General features: G+C 40.1%; 1 protein-coding gene across 3 annotated transcripts; it reads left to right on the top strand.

Annotated features, from left to right (window-relative positions):
* The first annotated feature begins 205 nt into the window (after positions 1-205).
* Positions 206-20,094, top strand: RBSN (rabenosyn, RAB effector). 3 transcript variants are annotated; one of them, XM_079964512.1, is made up of 12 exons: positions 206-339; positions 4,096-4,398; positions 5,760-5,900; positions 6,820-6,920; positions 7,519-7,564; positions 7,643-7,804; positions 8,236-8,477; positions 9,255-9,325; positions 10,633-10,719; positions 11,286-11,388; positions 12,968-13,072; positions 16,114-20,094. In XM_079964512.1, the coding sequence occupies exons 2-12, from the start codon at positions 4,236-4,238 to the stop codon at positions 17,266-17,268; spliced, it is 2,376 nt and encodes a 791-aa protein (XP_079820638.1). In that variant the 5' UTR covers positions 206-339; positions 4,096-4,235; the 3' UTR covers positions 17,269-20,094. The 3 variants fall into 3 exon arrangements, with proteins under 3 accessions (XP_079820638.1, XP_079820636.1, XP_079820637.1); XM_079964510.1 differs by having other exon boundaries at positions 7,519-7,804; XM_079964511.1 differs by having other exon boundaries at positions 297-441; positions 7,519-7,804.
* Positions 20,095-20,814: the final 720 nt, after the last annotated feature.

Here is a 20,814-nt window from a genome sequence, read left to right as displayed (position 1 = left end):
TTCCAGCGCCAACAGCTCCTCCCCGCTGCCCTTTCCTAGCTCTACTATTTCTCTATCCTGAAAGCGGGGAGGAGTCTGCACGTTGCCCGTCATCAGCTCGGAAGGAGATGTCGCAACGGCCCTCTCGCGCCGCGTAGCTCCTCCCTCCCTCTCTCGCGCCTGCCGCGGAGCGATCCGGAGCCCCTCCCTTTCCCCCTCTCATCCATTGCTCGGCGCTCGGCACCCCCAGCCGCCTGGCCGCCGCCTCGGCGGAGAGCCGCCCCTCCCACCCGCGCCATCGGTGCCTCGGCGCTCGCCCAGCTGCCGCCCGCGCGAGGAGGAGGCCCCCTCTCCCCTCAGGTCAGTCGGGGCGGGATTCGGCCCTTCAGGTGCCGTCACTGAGGCCGCCTCCTCCTCGGGCGGGGAGGGAAACCGCCGCTGCCGCCCCTGCCCCTCGCGCAGGTGTGAGGTGGCCTCCTCCGTCCCACTTGGGGGGATGTCGCGGGGGGTCTCTGCGGTGCCGGGGTGGGTCGGGCGAGGCGGCTCCCGGGGTTGTGTGTGTGTGTGTGTAGACGTCGCTTTGGGTCCCCCGCCCTGCCTTCCCATACAGTAGTTCTCGTCCGTATTCCTGGGGTTGCCTCTTCATGGGGAGCGGCGGGTGTGTTTGTTTGGGGGTGAAGACGCCCCCCTCCCCCAGCAAGGCCACGGCAGCAGCTGGAGTTCCTCCTCAGGATAAGGATTTCGGTCGCCCCCCCCCCAAAAAAAAACTCCCAAAAGCAGCGAGCCCCTCTTTCCTGCCCCGCATTGGCTCCTTTCCACTCGTTTTTTTTAACGTCTGGGGTTAGATAAGAGCGGCGCTGGTTGGTCCCAAGGGATGCCGCTCCTTTCCCTGACAGGTTGGCATGTGTGTGTTCGCCTTTCACAGCTGTGTGATGCGAAGAGATTAAGGAGATTAAAAAAACCAAACCACCCCAACCTCTTTCTGCATCACCTGCCAGGCAGCTGTTGTTGCCTGTGCAGGAATCCTGCTTGAACAAACCTCCCCGCCTGCTGTTTCTTGAGAGGTGCCTGGGTCAGCTGTGTGGGTGTGTGGCCTGATTCGCATGCCCAAACCAGGAGGGAACAGCATTTCGGGCCTCGCCCACAAGGAGCAGGTTTGAGGTGGTGGCGTGCCAAGGTGGAATGCACCACTTCAGTTGGCGGGTGAAGGATTGGGTTTTTGGATGCTCCCCGGTGGGAAAAGGCCCTTCCAAATAGAAGACCAATCTAACAAGCAAAGGGTTGTCCTAAAACCTTTCCCCCTGATGTGATAGGTTTCTGTTTACACGGAGTCTTTTTAAACCGAGTGTTTGCCTGCAGTCCAAAGTGGTACAGGCTATTATACTGCAGGTGTAAACTCAACCCTTTCTCTTTTGTTCTGATGATTTGTATGGGGGAAGTAATTGGGAGATTCCAACTGGCTTGTAACAAACATGTCACAGGGGGCTGGATTATAACAATGATCTGAAGAAAATGGAATGTGCGCCGTGATTTGTGTGATAGCCCAATTACACAGAATGCTAAGTTGATGAGGGAGTCGGTGTTTGTGTGTTGAAGTATTAATGGATCTCTCTTAGTTGAACTATTCTTGTCTTACAGGCTATGATTCCTTTGAAACAGTGAATTGGTATCTTGCCTTAATATCTAGTTCTGTCAATGTGCATTTTTAATTTTATTTAAGTCATTTCTATACTGCTTTATATTTATTTTTGAAACAATCTTAAAGTGGTGTAAAACTTACCTTAAAGCATCAAATAGAACATTTCAAATTAAAACATTGCAAATTAAAGTCAAGTGCAGAATACACATTTAAAGCAGCATGATTAACAGGAAAACAAAACCTTCCCTTAAATTAACAAAACCCATTACAAAAAAATGCAGTAATACAATAAAACTCCATATATACAGCATCATTAGCAACTAAACAAAATAATTGAAACGAAATCTGCACCTATGCTTCCCCTGCCTCAGTAACCACTCAGAAGGACATCCATAGCAATTTTCTTTGGCAAGCCTCACTCTGCATTCCTACCAACCATACAGATAGCACAGCTAACCCTTAGCCAACCTTTTCTCACCAAGCGAACACCTTGTAGCAGATTATACCTTTTTACTTTGAGCTAATCAAACCTGGATGTTCCTTATACCACCCTGGTTTTTTCTCCACCATATCCCTTTTCTTGTGTTCAACACATGTAGAGAGAAGCATGATGAAAGAGGATGTGGGGCTTTTTGTTTAGCCTTGTCTCAAAGTCACACTGCTGTTCTGCCCCCACTGCTGCCACGTTACGCATAACCTCTACTCCATGGGTGCAATAAGTCTGTCATTCTGTCATTTCTGCTTGCCAGATGGAACAATCTCCCTTCTCTTCCCCTTGCATGCTGTTCTTGGAGTTCTCCCATCCACAGCAGATTTGGTGAGGGACCAGGAAGAGAGAGAGGAAAGTCTCATTGTGCTAGTGGGTGGGTTGCTGGGGTGAAGGATGACTTAAGCACAGCCCAAATTTACAGAGTACGAATATGTTTATTGATAAAGCAGTCAAATATTGTGCAAATACTTTGCTTTGGAGAACAACCTATAAGCTTGTACACAGCCCACCCCCTTCTTCCTCTCCTTTGCATTCCTTTCCTTTTGCACTTGCCAATCTTCCCCACCCTAATTGCCTTGTTTGTCTTGTCTAGTTAATGGCCTGGATGGAGCAGTTCAAACGTGCTGAATGCTTACTACACAAAGACAAAATGTTAACCTCATCCCAAACATCTTTGAGGAGGCTCACTTGGCTTATACACATGGGTTTCTTTTAATTGGCTTCCCCATCCTGCCCCATGCTTCACATTTTATCTAAGGGAAGCAAAGTTCTGGCAAAAATGTGTGTGTATTGCCTTCTTATTTCACAGTCATTTAGGCTGTGTACACTTGAGAGAAAATGTCATTGAATTCACTGGGACGTTCTTCTCTGTTAAAGCTCCCACATACAACACACACACATAGGATTACACTGTAAAGTTTTAGGAAGGTTTAGGCTGGTCACATGGGATTTTAGTGAGCCTTCTAAAAGCCCCCATAAAGGTTGCTGTTAAAAACTGGTTAATGGATTCAAGGCCACAAACAAAAAGAAGGAAGCAATTAAAAAACAAAACAAAAAGGAAAATCAATATCCAGAAGCCAACAGTATCAATGCCCAACGCATTTCTGCCCATTTTGCTTTGCAGTGATTTCTGAAATTGTTTTTGAATTCTACCAAGGAAACAGAAAACCTCCCAGGAAAGCCTATTTGGGCTGAAACACAATGGGTGTTAACAAAAAAGTGCATTACTCTTGAGATAGCTCTTCCTTTTTTGTCTTTAGAGTTGATTCAAAATAATAAAAAGAGACATGAAATAAAATTCCATGGGTCGTATCCAGCAAATAGAATGAGGTCCTCCTGTGCAATTTAACTTCCACTTCCTCTTTCCCCCCCAATGTTAGTCCACACACCCAAATCAGCTCAGGGTTTTAGCCCAACTCTCTGGAGCAGATTTGGGCATAGGGGGAGGAGAAAGGAATTATAATTGTGCAAGCAGCAGTTATTCTGCTCATGCAATGACTTAGCTGGATTCAACTCCATAGCAGTAGCTTTCTTGGTCTACTAAAGAAAAAAGTGTACCGTTAAAGTATTACTAAAATATCTGTTTGTTCATATGTATTATGATCGGTTTTATATGAGGATTAGTTTTTTTAAATTGTGGACGTTGATAATTTGAAAGAAACAAGATTTGCATTTTGAATGCAATATACTCTACATTAGGCTTGTTTAATAGACTTAGATGGAATTTTCACTTTCATAAGGTATTTCTAGAGCATCCTAATTACTGCCAGTGTTTATTAATTTTTTAAGCTGACATACTTATCAAATGTACATGACTTATTTATTTATGAAATGGATATGATACATGGTGATTTTTAATTATGTTACCGTTGGGTGTATATGCTAAATTTATAAATAAAGGAAGTACATAAGACTTAATAAAATATTAGAGAAAGTTACTGAGTTAAACAGGTCATCTTATTTAAAACTGTTCCTGGATCTCTTTCAGGGCAATGTTTTGCACAAGCAACAGGAGCAAAAGCTACTTTCTTGCTATTAGCCTACTTCTCTAGTGATGAATGGCATGCCATTGTTCCACTGCTGCTGAGACCTGGAGTGTGTCAGTATCTTTGGAGTCCTTGGACCACTATGGCAACAAGCTACACACCTCCATTTGATGACCCCGGGGAGGTGAGAGAGGGTTTTCTATGCCCCCTTTGTCTGAAGGATCTGCAATCGTTTTATCAGCTTCAGTCTCATTATGAAGAAGAACATTCAAGTGAAGACAAAGATGTTAAAGGACAACTTAAAAGTAAGGAAGGCAGTAGCTGCTGACTGTTATGATGTAAAATATAACTATCCACCATATTTATCATTTGACTTGCATAATTAGTAATATATTTTCTCAGAAAATATTATATGTAGAAGTGTATGTGTTTCTGAGTTACACAAAACTTCATTAGGAAGAATAGAAATGCAAATAATGTTCGGTTACACAAAGTAGAAAGTTGGTTACAAATGCAGAATTTTCATTCATTTCTGATAGCACAACTGTCTTTAGGCTGATATAGGGTTCCAAAATCTTGAAATGTTTTAGCTATTCAAAACTTTGGAGAACTTTTCCTTCATTAAAAGAATTTAATTAGCATTTACTAAGGATTAAATACATCTTGATGTCATAATTTGGATTTGATTTTAGTGTACAATTCCTTATAGAAGGCTTTACAGATCAATGTTATTATGGTCTTGCTGGTGTTAGCAACTGTTTCTTACTTAGGAAAAAAAGCTGTACCTTAAGGGTTTGCACATATTTCTGCCCCCAAGGACATATACGCAGCCATATTGCTTCTAGTTCAGGAGTACTCCTGATTGTCATAGTGATTTTGACGTATTCACCTTTGCTCAATGATGCTTTCAAACACTGAGATTGTCTTTTGGGAATGGCATGGGAACTAGAGCTTAGTAATCGTACCATTTCAGCCATTGAATATACAAATTAGTAGCAAGAGCTGAATAATAGCTTAAACTATAAAAATACAAAAGAAATGTAACGTGTTCAATCACTAATTATGGGGTACTTTTTCCTGTTTAAATAGCCAAGAACTCTGTAGTCAGTTCACAGTGAATTGCAAAAGCAAGCAGTTGTCTTGAAGTGCTAATTTTCCTCACTTGTTACAAGTTGTTTCCCAGTTCTTTGATGGGTTATTAAATGCGTCATTGTTCTACCTTTATAAAGTGCTCTTGTATTTCACTTTGTCCGGTGTTCTGTTACACAAATTGCTTTCCAAATTAAGGCTGTCTCTGGATACAGAACATTCCTTTGAGGTGCCAATAATTGGACTGACTGATTAACTAGCACATTTGTATTCTCGTCAGGTTGGGCCAGGTAGAAGTATTTTATTGGGATTGTATTCTTATGTGAAGCATTTACACAGGTCTTCTCACCTTCAGGACTTCCCCCCACCAAACTTGTAATTGCATTCCTCTGAGAAGGTAAAACATGATTCTGGTGGTCAACAGATGCAGGAGGTGGGAGGCAGAATGGTCAATTATATTGCTCAAAGTCTTAGAGGCAAATACCTCAAGGAAGTTGGGAAGAAGATGTAACTCTTACAAGGATGCTTAAATAAGTGTTTGTGTGTGTGTAATATGTAGCATTTGATCTTCTTTCAGATCTGGTCCAAAAAGCTAAAAAAGCAAAGAATAAATTGTTGAGACGAGAAGATGACCGAACTGATGGAGGGCCTCAGGAACGATATGAGTCTTACAGCTATGGTGGAGTGGATCCATATATGTGGGAGCCCCAAGAATTAGGTAAACAGTCAAGAATGATGCAAATAATGCACAACTTTCACTGGGAAGCCCCTTGATCTCCACTGGAATCTATGCATAATGATGCAAAGTTGTCAGGAATTAATAGATCTTTTAAATAGAAGATATAGGTGAAACACTAGGGCCACAATCCAGTGCAAAACTATACGCACACTTAAGTTCTATTGCTTAATTGCTTGCTTTGTTCTTAAACATTTTTGCTTAGTTTTGTATTTGATTGAAACCTAGGATTACATTGCAGTGCAAATAGAAAATATGTAATAGTGTTGTGCCATTGATTGTTTAAATGTAAGAAGCTCCACCATGACTGCAAGAACTTGTGGCATGCTAGTATGTGAAAAAATATATTTTTAGTAAGTTGGGCTTGACCAGTAATTGAGAGATGAAGACTGTAATCCTGTACCCACTTACCGTATTTTTCGTCCCATAGGACGCTCCGTCCCACCGACCCCTCTCGCTCTCCAAGCTTCAGTGAAAGCCTGTATTCACCCCATAGGACGCACACAGATTTCCCCTTCATTTTTGGAGGGGAAAAAGTGCGTCCTATAGGGCGAAAAATACGGTACCTTGGAGTAAGCCTGATTGAACTCAGTAGGACTTGCTTCTAACTAAATATGTATGGGATTGTACTCTAGTAGCTTGTAGTAGCCAGGGAATGTTTTTGCTGTTGTCTTCTGAAATCATATAGGCAGAAATAAAGAGCAGTATTTCATCAATAAAGATCACAACAGAATGTAGTTACACATGTGCACAGAACACTATGATGAAAACGTATTTCATTTTTTAACATTGAATTTCAGCCAAAGAGTGAGAGAGGAATAACAACATGTTAAACTGCCTTTTAACTAAGAATATAGAGTTGAATGACTTTGGCAAGTTTTCTAACAGTGTTTCTTACCAGGTGCTACGAAGAGCCATCTTTCTGATTTTAAGAGACACAGAGCAGCCAGAATTGATCACTATGTTGTGGAAGTCAATAAATTAATAATCAGGTTAGAAAAGGTAAATGGGTTACTCTTGCATTTTTCACATAAATGTGTGGAAGTTCATTTTAAACTATATGCTACTATAGTATTGCTTCTGATGTGTGGAGAATAGTTTTGTTTGGTTCACAATTTCAAGTGAACTGACTAATTGGATTAGAATCCTTTGGATTCCACATGTCTTCAAATATTGCTTGGTTGTAGCCTTGAAACTGCCTTGGTCGCTCTGGTAGAAGACATTTTTGGAAGAGAGATGGCTGGGGAGTGACCCCTGTTTGCTTGCCTTGGTCTCTTTGCAACTTTTGATACTGTTGACCACAGTATCCTTTTAAAGTAGTTGTGGGAGGTGGGGGATTAGGGACACTGTATTATAGGCATTCAGCTCTGAATTTTGAGGCTTCTTTTTAATTTTTTACTTCTCTGTTAGAAGGACAATAACATCTGCCCAATACCAAGATAAGTGACATAAAGGAATGCTCAGAGAAAGATACTGATTTTAGCGAAATAAACTTAGGAAAGCAGACTCTGTAATATTTTTGAGTCCTGTGCTGAACTGTTGTAAAGAGCTTTCTAGTAGAAAACTTGTATTAAGACCTCTGGTTTTAATATTTTTACAGCTTACATCCTTTGACCGAACCAATACAGAATCTGCAAAGATAAGAGGTAGGTGCAAGCATGTTCGACCTTTGCTAATTTGGATTTCATTAGTGATGTTTGATAGATTTTCTCATTCTATTCCAGCAATAGAGAAGTCTGTTGTGCCTTGGGTTAATGATCAGGATGTGCCATTTTGTCCAGACTGTGGTAACAAGTTCAGCATAAGGAACAGACGTCACCACTGCCGCCTTTGTGGGTCTATCATGTGCAAGAAATGCATGGAACTGGTCAGCCTCCCATTTGCAAGTGAGTACAGTGGTATAGATGTCTTGGACCCGAGTTTCTGATGCCGGAAATAACTTTCTCAGGTTGGGGGGGGGGTCTGTGGAGCTGAGAAGCATGGGGTGGGGGCAGGCCCACTCAGCATCAGCTTCAGGCAGGTAGGCATGGTTGTAGGGGGTTTTCTGGAAATCCTGGATTTACAGTTTTTCTTATAAATGGCTATCTAGGACATAAACCTCACTTAAGGGCTCTAAAGGCTAAAGATGGTGATGCAAGGGTCCTGATTTTGTTCTTTCTAGCAACTGTGCTATAAAATTGGCACTTGATAGTTCCTTTTTATGATGCGTTACTGTAGTTGAGCTGAACTGAATTTTTGAACCCATGTTCAAGACTAGTGTTCTGTTGATTGGACCACTGGCTTGTGACCATTATATCTTCTGAATGTATCATTCCAGGCAAACTCACCACTGCTAGCAAGGAAGCCTTGGCCTCTCATACTAGCCCAAACTGCTCACCTAACAGCATTCAGGGCTCTCGCCGTGGCAGCATCAGTAGTGTGAGCAGTGTGAGCTCTGTCTTGGATGAAAAGGATGACGATCGCATCCGCTGTTGTAGACATTGTAAAGATACTCTGCTTAAAAGAGAGCAACAGATTGATGAGAAAGAGTACACACCAGACATCGTGAAACTTTATGAGGTAAAATGACACTAAATAAACAAGAACTCGAAGTGAAGTGGGATTTTCCAGTTATCAATAACTTAAGCAGTATTATTATTATCACTATTATGATTATTGTACAATATACTAGGTGCTGTTCACTTTAAAAACAAGATAGCTAACTTCTGAGGAATAGAAAAGAGGAAGTAAGTTTAACTTTATAGTTTTAAAGAAAGTTTTAACCTGGTATTTTTAAGTGGGTTTCTTTTGAAGTTGGGTTGGCTGAGAAAAGATGTATTAAAAAATTATAACTGAAACTGCTTACTCTGATGCAGCCCAGATCCAGTTCTGGTCCTGGCGATTAACAATACAACTTACTCATCTAAGCATGCCAATAAATTGATTAAAACATTCCAGTTGCCTTATAGCCTCAGAGTAAACTGGTTTTGTAACTTTTCAGAAGAGAGACCAGTTATTGACAATGTTACCTTAACAGAGGTGCAATCTGAACCATATTTACTTGTAAGTAAGTCCTACTGAATTCAGTGGATCTTACTTCCAGGTAAGTGGGCAAAAATAGCTGTCTTGGAGATCTTAATTAGAAATGGTTTCAAAATCTGGAGTTCCACATTTAAAATCTGAGACCTGGTCTCCCGAAAGAATAGATCTTGATTCTCTGGGTAGCAACTACTACCAAATATTAAGGTGTTACACACAGAGGACAGGAAAAAATGAAGGCATGTGAAGCAATTGTGTATCTGATTTGTTGCTATAAATAACTTTATTTTAATCTATTAATTTTATTGATTAAAAAAGAAACTCCGACTTTGCATGGAAAAGGTTGACCAGAAAGCCCCAGAATACATAAAGATGGCGGAATCATTAAAGTAAGCCTCTTCATTTTTAATAAATATGTCTTTAATATTTAATGTTCAAGAAGAAAGAAGCTTGTGTTGTCTATACACACACACACACACACACACACTTCATTAAAGCCTGGTTGTAGTTTCATATTAATGGATGGATATAAAGAAAAAGGAAATTGTGAGGGGTGGGAGGATGCTTGTGGGCATGATGTATAAACTCCAGTCAGCAGATTAGAAAAATCAATATTTTTTTATTCCCCTCCACATTACGCTCAAGATGCATTCTAAAGTATTCAGGCAAACTTGAAAGCTCGCTCGCTACTTCGACATCTCAGTACATCATCCCCCCCCCCCCATTGGATCAAATTGGCTACCTAGAATTTTTGTCATATTAACAGTCTATGATCCAACACAGATGTCACTTCCAGATTTTGTGAAGTCCTTCTGAGGTTATTTTTAACCTCACCAACTTTGTGTGATGCATACACAAATGTATTGTCTGAATTTGCCCTTATCATGTGCTCCTACTTTTTCTCTGTGCTAAACTGACTTTTTTGTTTTATAATTTTATATTGGAAACCACCCTTTGATCCTTGGACAAAGGATAGAATTTTAATAAAATACATAAAATTCAGTGCAAAGTCCAGTGCTCAATAGTTTGATCTGAGATGGGACCAGTAACAGGTCTTTTAACATGATAAATTGTTCACTTGCAAGTTACTCATCACACGAAACTGATATGTAAAATTGTTGTTATGTAAGCAATTTTTACATTATCCAAAAGTATGAACTGCCCTTCAGATAATAAATGTAAAAAGGTATTGTTAATGCTTCCTGTGTTAGCACTGTCAGAAGAATATTTCCACATTTCTGAGTTAGTAAAGATGCTACATAGGGTTTTTCTCTGTGCTTTAACTTTGTTTTTTTTTGTAAAGTGTGTTTGTGTGTGTGTTGGATGTTGTGAGACAATGGTGTTGGCGGGCCTGATTAACATGAGGCAATTTTGCTTGCTATCAGATAAGGTTCTGCACATGCAACATTCCCTTTGTTGCCCCCAAAGAAGAGCCTTTGAAATAAATCTGTCCCAAGCTCCTGAGGTTTCATCTTCTTGTTAACTATGAACAATACATTTTCAACTTCTTGTGCTTAAAGTGTCATACCTAGAAAGTGCCACCTTGGCAAGCTTTTAACGTAGGGCCTTGGCTCAGTTTTGGTGATGGAACTCTGCCTCGTTTCTAAACACATTTGCTGAAACTGGTGCACTGGTGTAGGCTTCAGCAAAATCACTTGCCAAGGTAATCGTGGTAACAATGCATGTTTTCTTCCAGTGTTGGGGAGACAACTTACAGTCTGGAACATGCTAACAGTCTTAGGATGGAGGTGCAAAAAATGTATGAGTTAATAGATGCTCTAAGGTAAGTGACGGAACTCAAAAGAGGGGATTTCTGCATTTGTATTTTGATTTTTGTGCTTAATCTTTTTATATTGTTGCAGACTGCCTTGAAATCAATTTTGAAGGTGGTGGTGTATAAGTAAATTAATATGAATTGCCTTAGACCAAGCATACTTAAAGACAAAAAATTTCAGTCAATAAATTTTGAATGTAGTTTGTATTGTGATCTTAGTTGGGAAATATATGGCTCAAAGACTTAGTACGTTTTAATCAGTCAGTGCCCAAAAGAAGTAAAACTTATTTGATTGGGCTACTTTGGAAAACGCTTCAGTGTGCATTTTTTTCTGTGCGTGCGCATGACAATACAGTCCCGTTGTTGGAGAGTTCATGAATGTCAGTGACAAAATACTGTGATGAAGTGTGTACTGCAAGCAATGCTAATCTGTCCATTTAAAAAAAAATTACCAACAGTTTATATTATTGTAACGGGGACAACATAATTAGGAAGACTATTTCATATGCCTACATATTGCTCATAGTTGACTGTTAAGTTCATATTGCTGATACACTTGTGGTTTTTGGGTTCAGCAAGAAGATTTTGACTCTGGGACTGAATGAAGAACCACAACCTCATCCGCGAACGTTGCAGCTTCAGAGAATGATCAGATATTCAGCCACACTTTTTGTTCAGGTAGGTCATCTAGGAGGGAGGAGTAGCTCTTAGGTATACAGGACACAATATGACATACAAATGTTGCAGATAAATATTTTCAGGATGGTCTAAGTTAGGGGTGGGAAACTTAAGGCCTGGAGGCCAAATGCCTCTCTCTGTGGCCTTTGGAGTCTCACCAGGCTGCACTCTTTACCAGCCTTGTTCCACATTCTCAAGTTCTGTTGCTCTACTGGAATGTATTCTTTAACTTTGATAATTCCTTTTGCTTACCAGGATAGAGATAATCTTGCTTGCTTGCCAGGCAGCTAGCTTTACTTTTAGCTAACTAAAAGTATTTGAAAGTTACTTGAGTCACAGTGATTGAAACACTGGTACTTTATGTAAGATTGAAGCTGATCTAAACTTCACCCATGTTGCATTTGGGCTTTAGAGAGACACAGACAAACAAACCCATGACTTAACCCAATGCATAATTAAGGCTGCAATCTTATACACTTGTGCCTGGGAGTAAAGCAGATTTTGCTCTGAGGCTTACTTCTGAGTAGACGTGCATAGGATTGCACTGTAAGCTTCACAGCTCAGTGACCCAGATCAGTGATAGTAGGAACATCAGAGATGGTGAGTCTTTAACATCTTCTTTGACTGCTCCAGTTTTTAATAGATGAGCCAGGATCCACATTCCATCTAGCATGTGCAAAGGAGAAGCCACACTCCCTAGTGAAAAGTTGCTTTTGGTGCTGCCTGGGAGCACATATACTGGGAAGGGGCTGCACCCCCCCCCCCCGAGCTCAGTGGTAAGGACAGTGGTAGCAGGAACCCCAGAACTAAGCAGAAGTGTAATATGTCATTCTTTTCCTCTTGCCTCTTAGCTGTCACACCACTGTGTTAATATTGACTTGTAAGTCACATTGGGGATTTTTTAGGTCGAAAGGTGATATTTTATATTTATTTTTTTACAAAAGCAAGCTAAGATAATTAGGAGCTTCACTCCAGGTGCCTCTACCCTAAGAGATTTGGTGGGTGTAAGAGGCAGAGCTTCTTTACAATATCCTCCCCAGATACCTTTTTTCTGGCACTTAAGCTTTTGTCTTTTAGGTCTCAGATACTATTATATTTTTAAAAACTTTTTAGCTGAGTTGATTTATTAATTTTAATGCTTTTGGTCCAGAGATGGGCTGAATGAGTGGAAAAGTTGCATGGGAGACAGCCCTGCTGAATTCCTCCAAATTTCACATCATGCTGCTGACCTCACCCACACCCCATCCTGTACCATCCCAGAAGCCCCTCAATGTTCAGAAGCAGCCTTTTTTGCAGAGGGGGAGCACAGGGAGCTGTAATGTATAGGGGAAGCAGGTATGCCCTGTTTCCTGAAAATAATTCTACTCGACTTGTTTTTGATCCAACTTCTTGTATTGTAAGCTGCCTTCACCATATTTGATGGAGAAGTGTTTAATTTGCCCCCCCAACCCCCCAAACCAAATGTAAGTATAACTATGATATATTATGTGTTTTGTGCAGCTTCCTGTTTCTGAATAAACTTGAGAGCTTTATAGCCCATCCCCTTTTAAAAAACAATATTTTGAAAACATTTCCTCAGGAAAAATTGCTTGGTCTGATGTCGTTACCAACCCAGGAGCAATATGAAGAATTGAAAGAGAAAAGGAAACAAGAACTGGATAGAAAACTTCAGATGGAGAGACAGGTGAATATTTCAGTCAGTACTGAGACACCTTTCTAAGAGTTGTTTTATATCTGTATGTCGATTAAAACTAGTGCCTCTTTAATATCCTGTCTTGTATGCCATGTTCAATGAAGTTAGTGGGGCATACTTCCATATACAGTGGTATGGTACCTGGGGTTGCATACGCTTCAGGTTACATACGTTTCAGGTTACAGACTCCGCTAACCCAGAAATAGTACCTCGGGTTAAGAGCTTTGCTTCAGGATGAGAACAGAAATCGTGCTCCGGCAGTGCAGCAGCAGCAGGAGGCCCATTAGCTAAAGTAGTGCTTCAGGTTAAGAACAGTTTCAGGTTAAGAACAGACCTCCGTTAAAAAATCAAAATTTAACATAGAGATAATAGAAGGTAAAAACAAAATATTGTCCAGAATCTATGATATGTTACTAGAGTGGCATACAAAAGACGAGGAGGTGAAGGAGGCGATGATTAAATGGGCAATTGACTTTGGCTATAATATTGACTTCGAAAGGTGGTCGGAATTGTGGAATAGCAATATAAAGTTTACGGCCTGTATGACACTGAAGATGCTATACAGATGGTACCATACACCGGTGAAATTGGCCAAAATGTATAGATTAAAGGATAAGAAATGCTGGAAATGTGGTGAGGTGGAGGGTGACCTCTACCATATGTGGTGGACATGTAAAAAGGCGAAAGGCTTTTGGGAATCAATCTACAATGAGCTTAAAAAAATATTTAAATATACCTTTCCCAAAAGACCTGAAGCCTTTTTGCTGGGAATGATGGGTAAAGTAATTAAAAAAGAAGACAGGACGATATTTCTTTATGCCACCACGGCAGCAAGAATTATGTGGGCACAATACTGGAAAGTGGAAACCATTCCCAGCATAAATGATTGGCAGATTAAAATGGTAAACTATGCAGAACTTGATAGACTAACAGGCAGAATACGAGATCAAGATGAACAGAAATTCCAGAAAAATTGGAGTAAATATTGGAATTATATTGGAACAAATTCATAAAGTGAACTGGCGGGGTTAGAACAATTCTATCAGCGAGTGAATTTAAGACTTAAAGATTAAAAATCAAGTACGTAACAGAGGAAATATTTTCCTTTTTTTTTTTTATAAATACATTTTTATTAAAGTTTTGCATAAACAGATATACATCAAAAGGAAAAATACACAAAAGGTCATAACAATATGGGTACATAGGCTCTGGCTCTGGCTCTGGCCAGAGCAGCGATGTCACGCTGGCCACGTGACCCGGAAGTGTCTCCGGACAGCGCTGGCCCCTGGCCTCTTAAGTGAGATGGGCGCACAACCCCAGAGTCTGTCAAGACTGGCCCGTACGGGCAGGGGTACCTTTACCTTTACCTTAAAAGGGTGGAAGGGAGTCTAGGGCTCGGTTGAGCCCAAAACATTGTGGTTTTTTGTTTTTGTTTTTTCCTCTTTTTTTTTTCTTTCTTTCCTTTTTGACGATTTCATTTTACTTTATTCTTTTTTATATATAGTTGGGAGAAAGGAAATGTTAGCCTATGTACCCATATTGTTATGACCTTTTGTGTATTTTTCCTTTTGATGTATATCTGTTTATGCAAAACTTTAATAAAAATGTATTTATAAAAAAAAAAAAAAAGAACGGACCTCCGGAACAAATTAAGTACTTAACCCGAGGAATCAGCGAGTGAATTTAAGACTTAAAGATTAAAAATCAAGTACGTAACAGAGGAAATATTTTCCTTTTTTTTTTTTTTTTATAAATACATTTTTATTAAAGTTTTGCATAAACAGATATACATCAAAAGGAAAAATACACAAAAGGTCATAACAATATGGGTACATAGGCTCTGGCTCTGGCTCTGGCCAGAGCAGCGATGTCACGCTGGCCACGTGACCCGGAAGTGTCTCCGGACAGCGCTGGCCCCTGGCCTCTTAAGTGAGATGGGCGCACAACCCCAGAGTCTGTCAAGACTGGCCCGTACGGGCAGGGGTACCTTTACCTTTACCTTAAAAGGGTGGAAGGGAGTCTAGGGCTCGGTTGAGCCCAAAACATTGTGGTTTTTTGTTTTTGTTTTTTCCTCTTTTTTTTTTCTTTCTTTCCTTTTTGACGATTTCATTTTACTTTATTCTTTTTTATATATAGTTGGGAGAAAGGAAATGTTAGCCTATGTACCCATATTGTTATGACCTTTTGTGTATTTTTCCTTTTGATGTATATCTGTTTATGCAAAACTTTAATAAAAATGTATTTATAAAAAAAAAAAAAAAGAACGGACCTCCGGAACAAATTAAGTACTTAACCCGAGGAATCAGCGAGTGAATTTAAGACTTAAAGATTAAAAATCAAGTACGTAACAGAGGAAATATTTTCCTTTTTTTTTTTTTTTTATAAATACATTTTTATTAAAGTTTTGCATAAACAGATATACATCAAAAGGAAAAATACACAAAAGGTCATAACAATATGGGTACATAGGCTCTGGCTCTGGCTCTGGCCAGAGCAGCGATGTCACGCTGGCCACGTGACCCGGAAGTGTCTCCGGACAGCGCTGGCCCCTGGCCTCTTAAGTGAGATGGGCGCACAACCCCAGAGTCTGTCAAGACTGGCCCGTACGGGCAGGGGTACCTTTACCTTTACCTTAAAAGGGTGGAAGGGAGTCTAGGGCTCGGTTGAGCCCAAAACATTGTGGTTTTTTGTTTTTGTTTTTTCCTCTTTTTTTTTTCTTTCTTTCCTTTTTGACGATTTCATTTTACTTTATTCTTTTTTATATATAGTTGGGAGAAAGGAAATGTTAGCCTATGTACCCATATTGTTATGACCTTTTGTGTATTTTTCCTTTTGATGTATATCTGTTTATGCAAAACTTTAATAAAAATGTATTTATAAAAAAAAAAAAAAGAACGGACCTCCGGAACAAATTAAGTACTTAACCCGAGGAACCACTGTAATGCAAATAGGAGCAAACTAATCCTTTGCAACTTTAGATGTTATTTCCACACCTGCTTTATTTATTGGTTTGTTTGTTTACTTGTGACTAGGCAACACTTGAAACACAGAGGCGACTGGAGGAGAAGCACATGGACTATGCTTCCAGATCTTTGGTAGCATCTAACGGTGAGGTGTCCCGGCCAAAACGGGTTGCAGTAAAGAAAGCTGAAGGTTGGCTGCCCACTGCGAACTTATCTCGCCAGCAGGAACTCACAGACCCACTTCTGCAGCAGATTGACAATATAACATCCTTTATTAAACAAGCCAAAGAAGCAAATCGTCTCGATGAGGTCCAGATGTTGCAGGAAAACCTGCGACAACTTCAGGATGAATACGATCAACAGCAAACTGACAGAGCCATTGAGCTTTCTAGAAGGCAAGCCGAGATGGAGGAGATGGAGAGGGAACAATTGCAGATCCTTTGTGAAAAGGAATGGGAGAGGGAACATAAAAAACGAATGTCTCAGCACTCACGGACACGTTCCCTGGATTTCAGAGAAGTGAAGCACAGTAAGTTAGAGATTGGGAAGGAGAGCATAAACCAAATAGCACAGGCCTTGGACCTTGATACTACTCAGAATGCAAGTATCCCAGCCTCTAAAGCATCTTCACCATGTGGTGGTGACAAGCTCCAAGCGCAAGAGAGCCCAGTCTTTCCCGGGCAATTTCTAGAGATCCAAGAGCATGACAGCGTAATAGAGCAAAATAAAAATGTTCCCATAAACCCTTTTGAAGATGAGCCAGTAATTAGCACTCTAAAGAGGGAACCCGATAATCCCTTTGCTGAAGATTCCTCCACAGTGGCTTCCTTGCCCACCCAAACCTTGCACAGAGATAAAAAAGAATATAACCCATTTGAAGACGATGAGGATTGTCATCAAGCAAATGGAGTAGCTGTCAGTGCTCCGAATCCCTTTAAAGATGCTGTTGGAAATCCATTTCGTGTGCTCACAGATCGTCAGGAATCTGGAAATCCATTTGAGGAAATGTCTTCCTCCACGAATCCTTTTGAAGAGGATGATGATAATGAAGTGTCAAGGGAAGACATCATAGAAGAGGAGCTACTGCTCCAACAGATAGATAATATAAAAGCTTATATTTTTGATGCCAAACATAGCGGGCGGATGGATGAGGTTGAGGTGCTGACTGAGAATTTGAAAGAACTGAAACGCACACTAGCAAAACAGAAGGAGAAATCCAGCTAGTTGCTGTTTCCATGCACATACAACTTTACAGTTCTCTGACTGTCCCAGAGGCAAAGGCGGGCAGGTGGAATTAAAATGCAAGAGGGAATTTTGGGATTGACTCCAATTGTCTGCACTTTGGCGTGGGTATTTCCACTATTATTCAGACTTTGCTAATACTGTCCACACTATTATGATTTTGTAATAACCTAAAACTGTGTCACGGAACATTTACAAATCTAAAACGTATCACAACCAGTTTTTATCACAACCCTAACCTCTTAACATTGTCATGCTTCTTGGCATTCCTTTTATTTCAGATGTAAACTCTGTAGGCTAATACGGAAACAGATGCTTTAAGGTGCAGGAAAATACAATCCTTCCCTCTGTGTTTGGTTGTTGCAGTATTACAGACTGGCCTTCTAAAGCTGGCTTTTCCACTAATAAGGGATCCAGAGTGTCTGGTAAATTCTGTGTCAAGCATGAAATAAGATGGTGCCTTTAGCAAATGTGTGTAACTGCCATATATGCTAAGGGCAAGTGTTAAAAAGCAGGTTGCTGAGATGCAATGTGACCTGCACAGTACCAAGGCCAATGATCTGACTGTGCAATACAAAAGATAATATAAAGGGATTTTAAAGTATATTTGGGTAGATGTGATGTTATAGACATAATATCTGTTTTAGAAAATGTAAACTGCAACGAACTTCTGTTCCCTCCATCATCTGTTTTTCAGGGCTTTTTTTATTTTAATAGCTTTCTCTAGCGAACCCTGGGAACAGCACCTTTTGTTGAGGGTGCTGATTTTTCTTGTTGCTTTCTCTCAGAAGTTCTCAAAATTCCCTGGCTAGCGGAAATGCTATGACTGTTAAAATGATAACTGCAGCATATGCATGCAAAGTGTGTGTGGTGGGGGAGAAAGCACCAGTTATATACTATAAGGGAGGAAGTCTGATTTCAATGGAAAAGCAAACTGTTAGCCAACTATGATCTGATCATGTGAAGATGGCCTTCCCTCAGTTTTTAAACACCACCTAGCTACCTCTCTCAAGGTTTGACACCTGTTTTGAATATAAAATATACTGTTCCCTTTATAAATTCAGAATGGGATCATGGTGTGTGCTCCAGGAGAGCACAAAGCTCAGATGTTTGGGAGCTGAATCTACCAGCCATTGTTGCTGTGTAGTTTCTATTACTGCTGTGGAGGGTCTGTGCAAGCCCATACCCTGTCAAACTAGAAGCTGCGAAGCAGCATAGCTTGGGATTGGGTGGTTAATTTTTCCATATAAAAAACTGGTTAATTATGTCCTTTGGATATTTCTTTACTCACTGGATATTTCCAGTTCAAAATATGAACTGGAATTTTTGGGGAAAGTATAAAAATAATTGTATGTAACTGAAGGGCTATCAAACAATTTCTGGTTTCAGTTCTGCTGAATGAACATGATTTGGTTGCATTTGATTATTTTTTTAAGAATGAAGAGCAATTTGAATGTCACACATGGGGGCTGACTCCTGAGGATTATTATGGACTTCTAGAAATCAAATTTTGCTTCATTCATGAGTGGGGGAAAGGCCCAGCAGTTGGGACCTGAGTTAGCTTTGCTGTGTAAAAAAAATGTAGATTTTCACACATTCAAAAGCGTTGGCTTAAATACTACAAACAGAAACAAGGGATTAATCCAGGAGTAGCAAGACACTAATAGCTGGTTCAGGATTTCTAAACCTGAGCAGTAATTCAAACTGTTGGGATTCCAGAAAAAATGTTTACAGAGATGTGTTGTTCCTTGGGGGGTGCTTAATATGGTCAAGAGTTAAAGTAGCACTTTACGGAATCAATTCTATATATCTTCTTTATTTGGGGCATGGCTTTAGGCGATTTAGAAAAAACCCCATTCCTTCTAGTTTCCCTTTCATTTGATTTTTCTGTCTGCTGGGAGGAATGTGCTCAGTTACATAACTAATTTAATATACTTAGTATTGACTAAAACTGTTTCAGTGGTAGCTTTGGTGGGGCAGGGTAGGAGGAAAATGATCTCTGCTTCAAAATTAATTTGATTTACAAAGTATTGACTAAAACTATGCCAGCTTGTTTAAAAAGCACTCAGAATTGTGTTGAGCCATCCTGTGGAAACAGACCTGAAGATGGCACTTAGGGCAAGAGTAGTAAGGGCAGATGACCTAAGAATTTAAGGTCATCTTTTTCTTTTTCCTAATTGGAAATAACTGGGATTGGGCTTGCAGAACAGGTGCACCTAACAAATCTAACAGGACAGGCGAATATCGGGTAACCAGACATGTAGTAAAATGCAGTAAATAAAGAAATTTATGTATATAGCTAAAGTAAGCAAGCACCACAGCTTTTATGTGACTACCAGCTAAGGAGCAGTGGTTTGTCTAAAACAAAACCATTTATATACTTTATTCTAGGCAGCAAGACACCAGACTTAACTGGAATACTTTGTATATCCCAGCCAAAATGAATGTTTCAGTGGCTTTTTTTTTTACATTTAAAATATGTTTCCTTGTTACATCAATTCTGCCTTGTTTTTAGGTACTCTGTAGTCTAATACTCTTTAAAGACATAGTATTGATGTATTTTTACTAGTAACTATGTTGGTTTGTAGCTCCATGACTGCAAGTCAATGTGAAATGTAACTAGCCTTCTTGATAGAATGGTGGTAGACTCACATTTTGACAGCCTTCCATTTGTACTACTGAATTTACACTATGAAACAGAACAAAACCATGCCATTGTGAGAATTAACATTAAAGACATCCGTTTATACACTTGCATGCACTACTCTTAATTTGCAAGCTTTGAAGAAATAAAATAACATATTGGTTTGTATGTGTGATTTATTTCTCGTGTTAAATAAGAGGCCCAAGTCAGTTGCTGCACTCTCAATAGGTCCCTTCCCTTTGAGGTTTCAGCATCTTCTGTGGCCAGTGTGTGTATATGGGCCTCACTGGGCTATGGGGAGTCCTCTCCTGAGGATTTCCCCTGAGAACAAAATTAATACTTTTGTAAACTTATGCATGGTGCCATTTTAGCTACATAGCAACAGCAATTATAACTTGAACATTGCAAATAGAGGGAAGGGTGTGTAGCATCGCCTGCTTATAAGTTGGCAACCTACCTCTGAACTGGTTGTTGGCTGAAGATAAAGCTTCTTCGTAATCAACATATTTACACCAGCTTGAAATGATACTTTTTTCTTGTACAAACATAAAGTAACAAAATACAGAATGGTTCTTATTTACAAACGGGCCTCTTCATAGTATAGGCGATACATCTACCTATTGAGATTTAGCAAGGAGCCAAGAACAGCCTTAGCCAAAACTGGGGGAGAAATGCAGTAAATTTTAATGTCAAGTTTTCTCAAGGCCTTATGGTTTTGAATAGAAAAGAATATATTTTGACTAAACTGCCTCCACCCAGTAGCTCTTGCGTTTTTCATATGGGGCAGCTCAATCTATTGCCAGCAAAAGCAGTTTGGGAGCTGGTTCAGTTTTGTTACTTCACTCTAAACTTTAATTTCCATGCCGTGGCAATTTAATTCCTGC

This window comes from Podarcis cretensis, assembly GCF_951804945.1.
Source record: "Podarcis cretensis genome assembly, chromosome: 2".
In the NCBI taxonomy this organism is placed as follows: Eukaryota; Metazoa; Chordata; class Lepidosauria; order Squamata; family Lacertidae; genus Podarcis; species Podarcis cretensis.
Note: the sequence above shows the minus strand (reverse complement) of the source record. Positions and strands in the feature narration are given on the sequence as shown.